General features: G+C 37.2%; 1 protein-coding gene across 1 annotated transcript in view; it reads right to left on the minus strand.

The window, feature by feature from the left end:
- Positions 1-13,776, minus strand: part of ANO3 (anoctamin 3) — a 474,227-nt gene that overhangs the window by 345,963 nt on the left and 114,488 nt on the right. Inside the window, exon 2 of the mRNA XM_026454059.1 lies at positions 8,953-9,027. Within this exon, the coding sequence (XP_026309844.1) occupies positions 8,953-9,027 (75 nt within the window). The remainder of the gene's footprint in view (positions 1-8,952; positions 9,028-13,776) is intronic.

Here is a 13,776-nt window from a genome sequence, read left to right on the forward strand (position 1 = left end):
GGAAACAATATATACATCTAAATTTTAAAAAAGAGTATAGTAAAAAGTAAACAAAGATCTAGATTACTTTCTACATTCTGTTTACTTCATTTAACAGATGTTTTTAAGAGCCTACAACACCTTTGTAGTTTGTGAACATTTATGAAAATTGGTTGTGTGCTTTGTCATTTCTGTTATGTGTCAGCTTTGCTAAACTATAATTGTGTTCTCCAGAATCTCCTTCCTTTTGTGGTTTCAGGTTAAAGCTAATCAAAAGAGAATTTGCACAAGACTTGGGAAGCTGAAGGGATGCAGCAGACATTATACTCTGAAGGTCATTTTGTTTAGGAGTGATTAGAGACTAAGACTAGTAACATGAGAGATGAAGATAGATTGTAGCCAGAACTTGTTCTTCCTAGCACTGTATCCAGCTCTTTCTTTACAGGAATTCCAGCCCAGCAGGAGGTAGAGAGGCAATAGCTTGCCCATAGGCTGTCCCATTAGTACTGCATCATAATCTCACTCCAGATACCCTGGAAGCTCTGATTTGTTTGCCACACCGGTGTTTAAGAAGGGCTGGTTCGTGACATTTCTCTGATCCTCCTGCTTTCCCTGTTAGATTCTCATTGTCTCACGAATCTTACAACTGGGTAAGTTCTTAGTTCTAAAGCCCTTCTTCTACAATACTTAAACTAGTTCTCATTCTGCTCCCTTGATTGTACATTGATTGATAAAAATAAAATAGAAAGAAATATTTTTTTTTAAAAATAAAGCGTTTTATTGTCAAATTCTAATCAAAAATAAATAAAGTGGTAAAATTTTTTTCTCTGACAGTCGTAGAAATATAAGTTAAAATAAGGTATCTTTAAAAGTTTTTCTCATTAGTAAAAATGAAAAGGAGCCCTGATACCTATTTTTATAGGGTAGGTTAACAAAGGCGTTTTATCATACATTGATTTGGAGCTGTAAAGTGTTAGACAATGTTAACCAATAATCCATCTCCTGGATGTCTATGCCATACAAACAAAGCAGCCATAAGTAATAACCCATATGTCAAGGTGTTTATTGCATCATTTTTCTTGGCAGCAAAACAATGGAGACAAAATTAATACCCAACAATATAGTTAATGATGGTTTATCCTACTAGAATTATCCTAGGATAATTGATAATCCTTCAATTATCCTGAATAATTGAAGTCTACCCAATTATTTGAGGAGGTGGAAAACATATAGAAAGTTGCATACTAGGTTATTAACTTGGGTGGGCAGGTTAAGATGGGAGGATGGAAGAAGAGAGGGAAAAAGGGGAATCAAAAAAGGGAAAAAGTGGCTCACGCCTGTAATCCTAGCACTTTGGGAGGCCGAGGTGGGAGGATCACTTGAGTCCAGAAGTTCCAGACTATCCCTGGCATCATAGAAAGAACCTGTCTCTACAAAATAATGATAATGATAATAATAATAATCTTATCTGGAAGTAGTGGCACACACCTATAGTTCCAGTTATGTGGGAGGCTGAGGTGGGAGGGTCATGTGAGGCTGGAGGCTGAGGCTACAGTGAGCCATGGTCCTGCCATTCCACTCCAGTCTGGGCAACAGAGTGAGACCCTGTCTCAGAAAAAAGTACAAAGGGCTGGGGGAAGAAAACAACTATATATTCAAAAGAAGATGTATTGCCACATATATGCATTTGTGTAAAATTATATGTATGTATGGGTAAAATAAAACTAAACATTAAAAAAAATTCTTATACATTTACCCCAACATAACTTATCCACCAAATTTATCCATATTCCTCAGTAGGAACCCTCAACTTGGGTCAAAATATACTCCTAGACGTGCCTCATAAAAATAACCCAAAATACTTCATTTTGTTTCCTCTTTTTGGAAAGTTCTCCACCTGATGCTCATCATACAAGTTCTCCAAGGACCAGTTGATGTGTCGTCTCTCCTCTGAATACACCAGCCCACACAATGTCTCTTCTGAACTTCTTTATCCTTACTAAATAATTTAGCACTTAATTATATAGAACCATGACTTGTTCTCTGATTCTTTTATGCTGTCAGTTGTGTCTCCCTACTGATTAGTCCTATTCTCAGTTTCTATTTCTTTTAACAGATGCATCACCAAATTGTACCTTTCAGGTGGTGATTGTTCTATACAGCATAATGCTTAGTCTTTGGTTTCCAAACAGGGATGCAGCTGGGAAAGTATGCAGTCATGACCTCAGAAGACCTTAGTTAAAATTACATTCTGTTAATTGCTGTGGAATGTGCCTGAGTACATTGTATTTCTCTCAGCCTTGGTTCTAATATCTGTAAAATAGGTCTCTGAGGGTTAATATACATTTTTAATCACACTTTAAGTTCTGGGGTACATGTGCAGAACATGCAAGTTTGTTACATAGTTATACGTGTGCCGTGGTGGTTTGCAGCACCAATCAACCTGTTACCTACATTAGGTATTTGTCCTAATGCTATCCCTCCCCTAGCCCCCAGTCTCCCAACAGGCCCCGGCATGTGATGTTCCCCTCCCTGTGTCCATGTGTTCTCATTGTTCAACTAGCACTTATGAGTGAGAACATGTGGTGTTTGGTTTTCTGTTCTTGTGTTAGTTTGCTGAGAATGATGGTTTCCAGCTTCATCCGTTTGCCTGCAAAGGACATGAACTCATCCTTTTTTATGGTTGCATAGTATTCCTTGGTGTACATGTGCCACATTTTCTTTATCTGGTTAATCATTGATGGGCATTTGGGTTGGTTCCAAGTCTTTGCTATTGTGAACAGGGCTGCAATAAACATATGTGTGCATGGATGTCTTTACAGTAGAATGATTTATAACCCTTTAGGTATATACCCAGTAATGGGATTGCTGGGTCAAATGGTATTTCTCATTCTAGATCCTTGAGGGATCCCCACACTGTCTTCTGAGTGTAAACGGTTGAACTAATTTACACCCCCACCAACAGTGTAAAAGCGTTCCTATTTCTCCACATTCTCTCTAGCATCTGATGTTTCCTGACTTTTTAATGATCACCATTCTAACTGGCCTAAGTTGGTATCTCATGTGGTTTTGATTTGCATTTCTCTAATGACCAGTGATGATGAGCATTTTTTCATATGTTTGTTGGCCCTATAAATATCTTCTTTTGAGAAGTGTCTGTTCATATCCTTTGCCCATTTTTGGCTGGGATTGTTTGTTTTATTTTTCGTTTTTGTAAATTTGTTTAAGTTCCTTGTAGATTCTGGATATTAGCCCTTTGTCAGATGGATAGATTGCAAAAATGTTCTCCCTTTCTGTAGATTGCCTGTTCACTCTGATGGTAGTTTCTTCCAGCTCTTTATATACATTTTAAAACAGCCTGGATTGTGGAAAGCGTTCTGAGTCGGCGAACCTGACCTTGAGTCTGAACTCTGTAACAGTTTATCTCATATAACACCTATCAATTTTTTACCTGTCCCCCTGCATCCATGTTATTTCCCACTGAGACTAGCTAAGACAGTTGTGCTACCCAGAACTAGTGTTACTTTAAAATTTATTTTCCTAACAGGCATAACTTTGAGCATGAAAGGGATTGCTATTAATTATTACACTGAATGGGACCACAGGCATAAACCAGGATTGTCTCTGGTCAACTAGGAACTTTGCGAACCGCATCTAGAGTAAATATGCAGCCACAGGTACCTCATTTGTGTGTAGCAGGAGATAGTTCTATTTCCTATTTACCCCTCTGTTCTCACACTTAACCCCAGTGGAGAGGAAAGGTCTTTAGTGAAAGAGTGCAGACACTCTTTGTTGGCATAATTAGTCAGTTACTCTATGAGGTAGAGTCAATATTAATAGGGCTATGTTTTGTTTAACTTGCCCTCTATCAAACATTTTAAGGTTATAAGGCAGCGGTTTTAAGTTGATGAACATGAGACAAATCTGGGTTTTGGGTTGTCTTAGTGGGTCTATGGAATATTTCTTTAAAGGACTCAAAAGCATATCCAATACTCTAAAGTGAGATAGGTAGGTAGGTAGGTAGGTAGATAGATAGATAGATAGATAGATAGATAGATAGATTCAGATTTGCAATTTCTCTTGAAAAAAGAAGAACATCTCTTAAAAGTGAAACTTTATTCCCACTTGTCAATGATCAAGTGGAACTGAACAGTTAATTCTTCCCAATTTTATCTCTAGTTCATTATACTTCTGCTAAAGTTGATGGTTAATTATATTTATTCTTCCCCACGAGATAGCATGGACTGCCTGCCTAATTCACCCACATGTTCTGCCTAGACCCTGAAAGCATTAGATTTTCTGAACTTCAGGTAAATCTCCCTCCAGCAACTTGCAGCAGAGACTTTTAGAGTGCTGCCAGAAACAAGGTGGAGAGCAGAAGATTAGAAAAACTGAGAATTGAGGGAAAGTCACTGGAGTCTAGAGAAAGAGGATGGACTATGAGCTGCTTATCTGAAGCAGATTTTTGTGGACTGATAATTAGATAGGAAATAATACATAATACATAGATATTTTTGGACTGATAGAAAAAGAGATGAATTGCTCTTCATCTGAATGGCATACATAGATGTAATCATCTACAGCTATTTTTTTCTGAGAATATACATAATATAGACCTACCTAGGATTTATGAAAAGAAAACAAATATTGCATGTCAAATAAAAACAATAATATTTACTCATAAAACTATTGGGATTAAATCCAGCAATAACAGAATATAACTTATCAACTGCACATAATTATACAATGCTGAATGGCTTGACGATGATGGAGAAGGGTCTATATTAATGGAACATGACTTTCAGTTTGGGAGGTTGATTAGATTACCCAGGTAAAGTCTTTATATCTTGCTCCTTTGACTCACATTTACTGAACACCTCTTGTTGAAAATAGAAGAGAAAACCCATTAAGTCATTACTAATATGACTTGAATCAATTTATCATTTATTTCACATATTTATTATGTTTCCTGAGCCCTGAGACCCTGGAGTCTCAGAGAGGAAGGACCAACATCTTTAACCCACAGAGTGGGATGACAGCAAGAGGCTCCAGACAAACTGAGTTCTAGAAACTAATATACAGAAGAAGACAAAGAAAGAAAAAGAAGGAGGGGAAGGTTGACTGACTTGCCTTTCTCACTTATAATCATAGGGCACTGCCTCACATCTCTCCACAGCATCCTCCTCAATCCATTTTTGGCCACAGGAATTTTGTGTATTGCCCCATTTACAATGAAAAAGCAGTAATGAGTAGAATAACAGCAACTAATATTTAGTGAGATTTTTAGCATACTAAAAGTATTTTAAATGCTTTAGCATACTAAGCACTTACCTCAATCCTAATACTATCTTTATAAGGTCAGCAATGTTATCACAAATTTATAAATGAGGAAATTGGGAAAGAGTTGAATTAAGTAACATACGTAAAATCATGCAGCTGGAAAATGCATAACTAAGATTTGAACGCAGATAATCTGACTCAAAAGTCCAGGAAGATGACTGCCGTGCAGTAATAGCTCTATAACCCCTCTTCTCAGCTGTCTTTTAAGAGGGAACACATGACATGTTAGTGAGCGATTTCCATTTCAAGGCCTGATATAAAGGCTACTCTCTTGATAAGGCCTTACTGAATTTGCCACATTGAAATGAAACTATCTCACCAATTGTGGGCTCACAACACTGTATTTCTGTCTAGGGACAAAGATATATTGCCTTTTATTATAAGGACTTCTGCATTTTTCTTCTACTGTACTTTTCATGTTGAGAAAAAACCCTGGCAGTCATGCTCACTTCTGTCTCTATCTCTTTCTTTTTTATGTACTCTCTTTTTAATTATATTATAATTTATTATAATATTTAATTTCAGTTAAATATTGACTTTTTGTTATAATGTAATCACAAAAAGTATACATTTATATAGCATTTAACAAGTAGTTTTCTAATTCAATAATTCTTCCAGTACTCATGCATAATCTAAGTTTGTGAACTATATATTATCACTTGTATTTTTCTTTCTTTTTTCTTTTTCTTTTCTTTTTTTTTTTTTTTTGAGACAGAGTCTTGCTTCATCGCCAAGCTGGAGTGCAGTGGGATGATCTCGGCTTACTGCAACCTCCATCTCCTGGGTTCAAGCAATTTTCCTGCCTCAGCCTCCCAAGTAGCTGGGACTACAGGCAAGTGCCACCACACCCAGCTAATTTTTTGTGTTTTTAGTAGAGATGGGGTTTCATCATGTTGGCCAGAATGGTCTCCATCTCTTGACCTTGTGATCCACCCACCTCAGCCTCCCAAAGTGCTGGGATTACAGGCATGAGCCACCATGCCTGGCCTATCACCTGTACTTTTCTAATAAAAATTAAGAGACTCAAAGAAATTATGTTACTGTGCCTAATTCAATATTGATTCTTCTAATTTTGAATCCAATGTTCTTTTCAGAGCCTTTTCATGTACTCTCACACCTTGCTCAGTGTCTGTTACAAGAAAGATTCCCAACAATGGTACAATAAATGAATGAGTGAATGGACACATGTCCTAATAAGACACTGATAGTCTAGGTACAAAATATATTTTGCACTGATATGCTAGGTACTCACCTTTTATCCAAGGAATAAAATGACTTGTGTGAAGACTGGATCTTTCTAGGTTGCATTATAAGAACAAAACGGTAATAGGAACAACTGATCTGAAACAATGAAGATTAAAGTACACTCTCTCTGAAGAATTTGGAATTAATTGAAACAATTTCCAAAACAAATGATGGAATAGTATATTTACTTGATATTTAATTATTTACAATGTTCATGAAAATAAGCACTGTGCTAAAATAAGAGAAGGCTTTTAATCAATTAAGAGGGAAATATGAACCAATTCCCTAGAGAACTCACATGAATCTCCCCACAGTTAAAAATTTGGCTTAAATTAAGACAGAAAGACATATCAGAGTACAGGAGGTAATTGGTGCTCTGCTGTACACGGCAGTCATGGACTTACAGTAAAACTAAGGACCTCTGTAAAACTGTGAATTGTTTCTGAAAAATCAACTTAGAGCTGCATAGCAACTTATCCTTCTCCTCTCTAGTAATATCTTCACCTACACACAGAAGTTGGGTGACCTATCATGTTAGCATACATTTTCTAGGACAGGTCTGGAGATAATGTAAAAATACTCCTTTCCAACAATTCTAATCCTAAATTTCGTAGTCAGTGGGAATTGTATATTTCACTAGTTTCAAGGCTTATGCCAATATCTGTGAATCATGAAAAGCTCTGTCTCTTCAGGAGACAGATGTGGGTTCAAGTCCCGTTCAGGCCTTCAGGAGGGCAGAAGTAGCTAGAACACTAGTTACTCATTACTTCACATGTCTAGTCCTCATTCACCTAATCTTAGTAGTAGCACTGGCCTCATACTTAGTAGTAGCACTGGCCTCATACTAAGGGAACAGTCAATAAATCCACACAATAGACTTGGTCAATGACCCAAACACAGTACCTGACACATAAGAATAATTTCATAAATACCAATTTCGTTGAATATTCTTATTATTCTTAATGTTATCCCAGAATCTGCTTTTACTCACTTCATTGATTTCCCATTTCTCCTTTCTAATTTCCATTCCATAACCCACCTTTCTTTGAGTATGAAGAAAGTTCTGATAATGACCTCTACATATTATTTAATACAAGAAAGACATTTATGGGCAAAGCAATGAGGGATAAAATAGTAAAGAAAAAAGATAATAGTAAAATTTATGCCAGAGAAAATCTAGCTTACTAGTTGCTTGGAGGCATCCCAAGGTGGCTTTTACCCTGTGTATGGTGAGAGATTGATCTTCACTTACCGTCTCAGAAATCTGACTTTGGCAGAAGGAAGAAGAAGCTTTTCCTAAGGTGGACTCATGATAAACAAGTCCACAGAATATACTATAATATCAATATAATACTAATAAAATTATTCTTATGTCATGAAAAGTAGTACTGCTGTGGGGACTGGCAGTTATAGTGTCTATGTAGCACATAGATTTCCAAAACACACATATTCACACTACACACACATGAGTGCAGACTAGAAAACATGTTAAACCCGAGATTTCTGCCGACTCCAGAATCAAGGAAAGGTAAGTCAGTCATATGATTTAAAAAGTTAATAGCATTAAGCTATGGTAGTCCAATGTACACCTCTCAATTTGGTGTTCAGGCAGAAGGAACTGTTGGAGTAAAGTAAACTCTTCTATGAAAAATTCTCCAACAACTGTGGCCAATGTTTTACCCTCTATGTTATGTTTTCTCATGCGAATAGCTACCTTCTGAGTGATCTGTTCTCCATCTAACCCTGATAATGTAATTGATTAACTCAGTTAACCAATAACCAATCAGTTGGTTAACCAATAGAAATGCTCTCTCTCTTGATAATTGGGCCTCAAAAAGGAGTTGACTGCTAAGTACATTTTGCATTTATCTGATTTCATCTATTATAGTTGGTTTATTGCTAACTATTCAAGGATTTTAGGGCTGTTTGCTATTTTATATATGTAGCTATGTGTGCATATATAAAAATGATTATCATATTAAAATCTACATTAAATACCTTTTTAAAAATTAATGTAAGTATGTATATATCAAATGATTTGTGTAGGGCCTTTTGCTGATTAATTTATTAATGCTTACTGAGATTGCAAAGTTATTTTGGAATGTAAATACTTTCTTAAATGGTGCAAATGTTTTTGTATGTGAGCTCTTGCACAAGACATTTGTAAGTAAATGCATTTTTATTAGAAGCCTAGGATAAAAATATATTACATATGTGAATATGCTTTGCAAAGTGCACGATGAGCTAAATGTCACATATGGTAATTATTAACATGAGACTAAATTTGTGTTAAATTTTCACACCCCATAAAGGCTCTGGAGTTGCTACCACATTATATTGAAGAACAGAGTTGGTGGGAGCTCTTGAAACACCATCCTCAAGACTCACCTTCATTATATTTGCCTTTGGCAGCCCACACGCTCTTCTCAAGCCCACAATGAGACAAGCACAACTTTTGCAGGCCTGTGAGAGAGAACAAAAGAGCAAAATAAAAATTGCTCAGAAACTCAGTAGACCAGAAAGAGAGTAGAAAATTACCGTGGAAAAGAAGAGCTTTTCATGTTGGCTATAGCTGCAGTAGAACTACTATCTGGTATAGGTCAAATCAGTTCTGAAGAAGTGTGTAGGAAGGTACAATTTTCAGCAAATTGCATTAGAAACTAAGCAGGTGGGTAGGTTCTCTTCACTGTTATGCAAGCTGATTTAGCTGTCATCTTTGAAACAGCTTAGAATGGACAGATTTTCCAATTACATTTTCCTAGGGTGGGTAACACACTCTTCTAATATTCTACCCACCCAAATTCGGAGGCTGTACCTTTTCCTTTGTGCACTCTGATCTTTTTTGTAGGCATGCTTAAATCATGCCTACAACCATAATAACCAGAATTATTGAGCATAACCTGTCCTTTCTAACCTCTGCTCAGCCTGTTGTCTGTGTCTAGAATGCCTTCTTTATCTAACAAGTCAACGGAAAGTCTGCTCTTGTGATTCAACTCTTAGAAAGACAACTTTTTAAGTGACACCCCCACTTAGGAACAGTCCTTCCTATTAAAAAAGCCTTTCTACAGAAATGTATGCAATCCTGAAATGATGGTAGCGGAGACTACATTCCCATCACTCTAACTATATGAACTTGGGGAGATTAAAAACTCTGACCTCATTTTTTTTTCTCCTACAAAATAGAAATAATAAGAAGAACTACCTTGAAATGTTGTAAAATGAAAAAGTGCGCAGGCTATCTAGCTTTTGTGTATGTTAAATCCCTGGGATAGATCCTGGTTCATAGTAAGAATTCAGCAAGTGGTAGCAATCAATAACTTTTTCTGCTCATAGATATAGTAATTCCTTTATTTCTATGTCTCCCTCATTAGACAATCAGTTCTTTAATGGTATATACCATATCTTTGAATTCATATCTGTATCCTTTTCCCTATTCCCAAATGTTTGACAAAGTACCTTGTATTTAACAAGGTTTTGTTTTCATTTTAATATAAGTTGCCTAGACTTATTCAATTGATATGTGATATAGTTAACCTCACCTTTTAAGTAGCCTGCCAACTGAATAAAATTAGTTTTATGTAATAATAGAAAAAATATTCTGTAAAATATCTGCTTAAATACTTTTATAAGAGTATAAACTTGTTTGACAGATAAATGAATAATGATATACAGTCTACTTCATTTATAATAGTAGAGTGTGTTTTATAATGGTTGAGTGCATTCTATACTAAATTGTATGAAATGCCCTTAAATAGCAGTTTATAGAACATAAACTGAAAAGAACCTTGAGGAGTATTTAATCCAATTCTTATTTCACAGATAAGCAAACTGAGACCCAGTATATGTAAAGGGCTTATTAGGAGATGTGCAGCTTGGAAGTCACAGAGAGAATACCTGAATCCGGGTCTCTTCATTGTGTTTTCTTGTCTAACACTTTTGTGTTTTTGCAGAAAGATATTTAGATTTGCCAATTGTGCCATCAACATGATAAAACAGGTCAAATGATTTTGAGTAGACTAAGACCAGATGTTCAGAAAAACCATAATAAATTTGAACTAAATATCTTCAGTTAAAGATGGAAAGCAAGCTGAACTCCAAAAGTAGAAGGATTTGGGTAGACCAAGGAAATTACAAGGTAACTTCGGGTGTGAGAAATAATGAGTGAAAGTGTAAAATCAGAATAGACAAAGACTTTTTGAGAGGAAAATGGGGTTAGAGAAGCCTGTTTACGGAACCCTAGACAAATGCAGAAAAGGCATAATTATAAGAAAGCTGAAAACACATAGTGCAATTCAATCGTGATGGTGAACAGAACGAAATCTTGTCTTTTTCATTAAATTATTGTTATTATTATTATTATTTAGAGACGGAGTTTCGCTCTTGTTGCCTAGGCTAGAGTGCAATGATGCCATCTCGGCTCACTGCAACCTCCGCCTCCTGGATTCAAGTGATTCTCCTGCCTCAGCCTCCTGAGTAGCTGGGACTACAGGTGTGTCCCACCATGTCTGGCTAATTTTTGCAATTTTAGTAGAGATATTTAAATTTTTAGTGGAGACTTTTCACCATATTGGCCAGGCTGGTCTCAAACTCGTGACCTCAGGTGATTCGCCTGCCTCAGCCTCCCAAACTGCTGGGATTACAGGCGTAAGCCATGGCACCCAGCCGCTCATTAAATTATTAACTACATCTGGATGACACTTAAAAATAGACCATTTATTTATTTATTATTTTAAGACAGAGTTTCGCTCTTGTTGCCCAGGCTGGAGTGCAATGACGCAATCTCAGCTTACTGCAACCTCTGCCTCCAGGATTCAAACGATTCTCCTGCTTCATCTTCCCGAGTAGCTGGGACTAGAGATATGCACCACCACGCCTGGCTAATTTTTGTATTTTTAGTAGAGGTGGGTTTTACTGTGTTGGCCAGACTGGTCTCAAACTCCTGACCTCGAGATCTGCCCGCCTCGGCCTCCCAAAGTGCCAGGATTACAGGCATGCGCCACCACACCCAGCTAATTTTTGTATTATTAGTAGAGACTGGGTTTCACCATGTTGGCCAGGATGTTCTCGATTTCTTGACCTCATGATCCAACTGCCTTGGCCTCCCAAAGTGCGGGGATTACAGGTGTGAGCAACCGCACCTGGCCGTCATTTTTTTTTTTTTCTTTAAATAAACTCTCATGCACTAACCATTTTTTAGGAATGAGCTATTCTCCTCACTTCTCCAAAGAACCAGATAAAATTCAGTTTATGTATAGGAAATTATATGAGACAGATACCACATGATGACTGGAAGACTGACTGAATCTTGGCAGGTACCTTCACGGCCTCTGCCTAGTACCTGTAGCTTGGCAGGGCTGCATCACCAGTCTCTCGCCTACTTTACAATTTGTGATATTAGTAACTGTCTATCATTTTTAACCGTAAATGCTCTTCTAAAACATGCAGGTCTATATGTGACGGGGCTTAGAAATGAGATGATAAAGTAAAGGTCTGTGTCCTCTCACTCTGAGCCTACTTATCTTTTGAGATTACATCAATGGGGGTAGGTATAAAACAGTCTGTTCTATAAGGTAATTAAAGGCTTTTGTGACAATAGGGATGGAAGAAATAAAACACTTTATCATATAAGGCATTTAAGGGTTTTCGCAACTGTAGGTATGTAAGAATCTTTTACCTGAAGTTACCATTCATCTTTCATTCTCTGCCTCTCTTTTTCCTTCCGTATCTCTCAATGCCTCCACTCCTCTACATAACATAATGTGTTTATGGAATGACAGAGCTGGAAGAAATATTAGATCTTCCATGCTACTTTTAAGAATTGTAACCCTTGGAGCACTTGAATTCCGTGCAGCTGTCTGAAAGAAACCTAAAACAGTACAAAGGTGTTCAATGAGTGGCCAACTGGATGCACCAGCCCTTGTTTAAATAAAAGTACTTCAGTTTCATTTATGCTGCTATGTTACAATTATTTTAACTGCATATCTAGTCCATTTTTCTCATTTAATAAACTAAGAAACTAGAGACTCAGAAAGCTCAATTACCTAACCAAGGCTATAAATAGGCAATGTCAGAATTAGGACAACAATTCAGGTATTTGGTTTTTAAATTCCAAACGGAAATTAGAAAACCAATGACAGTGGTAACAATCTGTCATTCTGGGGTTGCCGTAGTTTATGAAATACATTATGAAGAGGCAATTAAGAAAGTAAAGAGACTGAGCGTGGTGGCTCATATCTGTAATCCCAGCACTTTGGAAGGCCGAAGCGGGTGGATCATGAGGTCAGGAGTTCGAGACAAGACTGACCAACATGGTGAAACCCGGTCTCTACTAAAAATACAAAAATTAGCCAGGCGTGGTGGTGGGTGCCTGTAATCCCAGCTCCTTGGTAGGCTGAGGCATGAGAATCGCTTGAACCCAGGAGGCGGAGGTTTCAGTAGGTGGAAATTGTGTCACTGCACTTCAGCCTGGGCAAGAGAGGTGAGACTCTATAAAAAAAAAAAAAAGAAAGAAAGAAAGAAAGAGAAGGAAGGAAGGAAAGAGAGAAAGAAAAAAGGCAAGCAAGAAAACAAGCAAGAAAGCAAGAAAGAAAAGTAATCAGGCAACAGTAGTGACATTATCCTAATAAGAATATGTATGAGGGATATTATTCAGGGTTAGGTTATTTTGCTTCAACTGAGTTATTGAATATGTAAGATAATTTAAGTTGAGCATCTTCTAAGAATTAGCATATGCTTTTTCCATACACCTGTTCCACAGATGCATATCTATAAGGGAAGCTCCTAGCAGTTTGTTCCTATGTGATTGCCAAAATCTGGGCCAATCCCTTTTAGCTGGTCTTTAGTCTCCCCATCTATAATGAGGGGAATGAGACTGATCTCTAAAATAATTTTCAATTCTTACATACTTGGTTATTTAGTTGGTGTGTGCTATAAAATGGAGGTCAAATGTCGAGAGAGAGAGAAGGAGAGCTAATGAGAGAGAGAGAGAGAGAGAGACGGAGCTAAAAGGAAACCAAAAATAGCATAGGAAAGATGTAAAACAACTTGTTTTTAAAAGTAAGGTGTGTGTCTGTGTGTGTGTGTGTGTGTCTCTGTGTGTGTGTATGTCTGTGTGTGTGTCTCTGTGTGTCTGTGTGTGTGTCTGTGTGTGTGTCTGTGTGCGTGTGTGTCTGTGTGTGTCTGTGTGTGTGTCTGTGTGTATGCGTGCTCACA

Source organism: Piliocolobus tephrosceles, chromosome 13 (assembly GCF_002776525.5).
Source record: "Piliocolobus tephrosceles isolate RC106 chromosome 13, ASM277652v3, whole genome shotgun sequence".
Lineage (NCBI taxonomy): Eukaryota > Metazoa > Chordata > Mammalia > Primates > Cercopithecidae > Piliocolobus > Piliocolobus tephrosceles.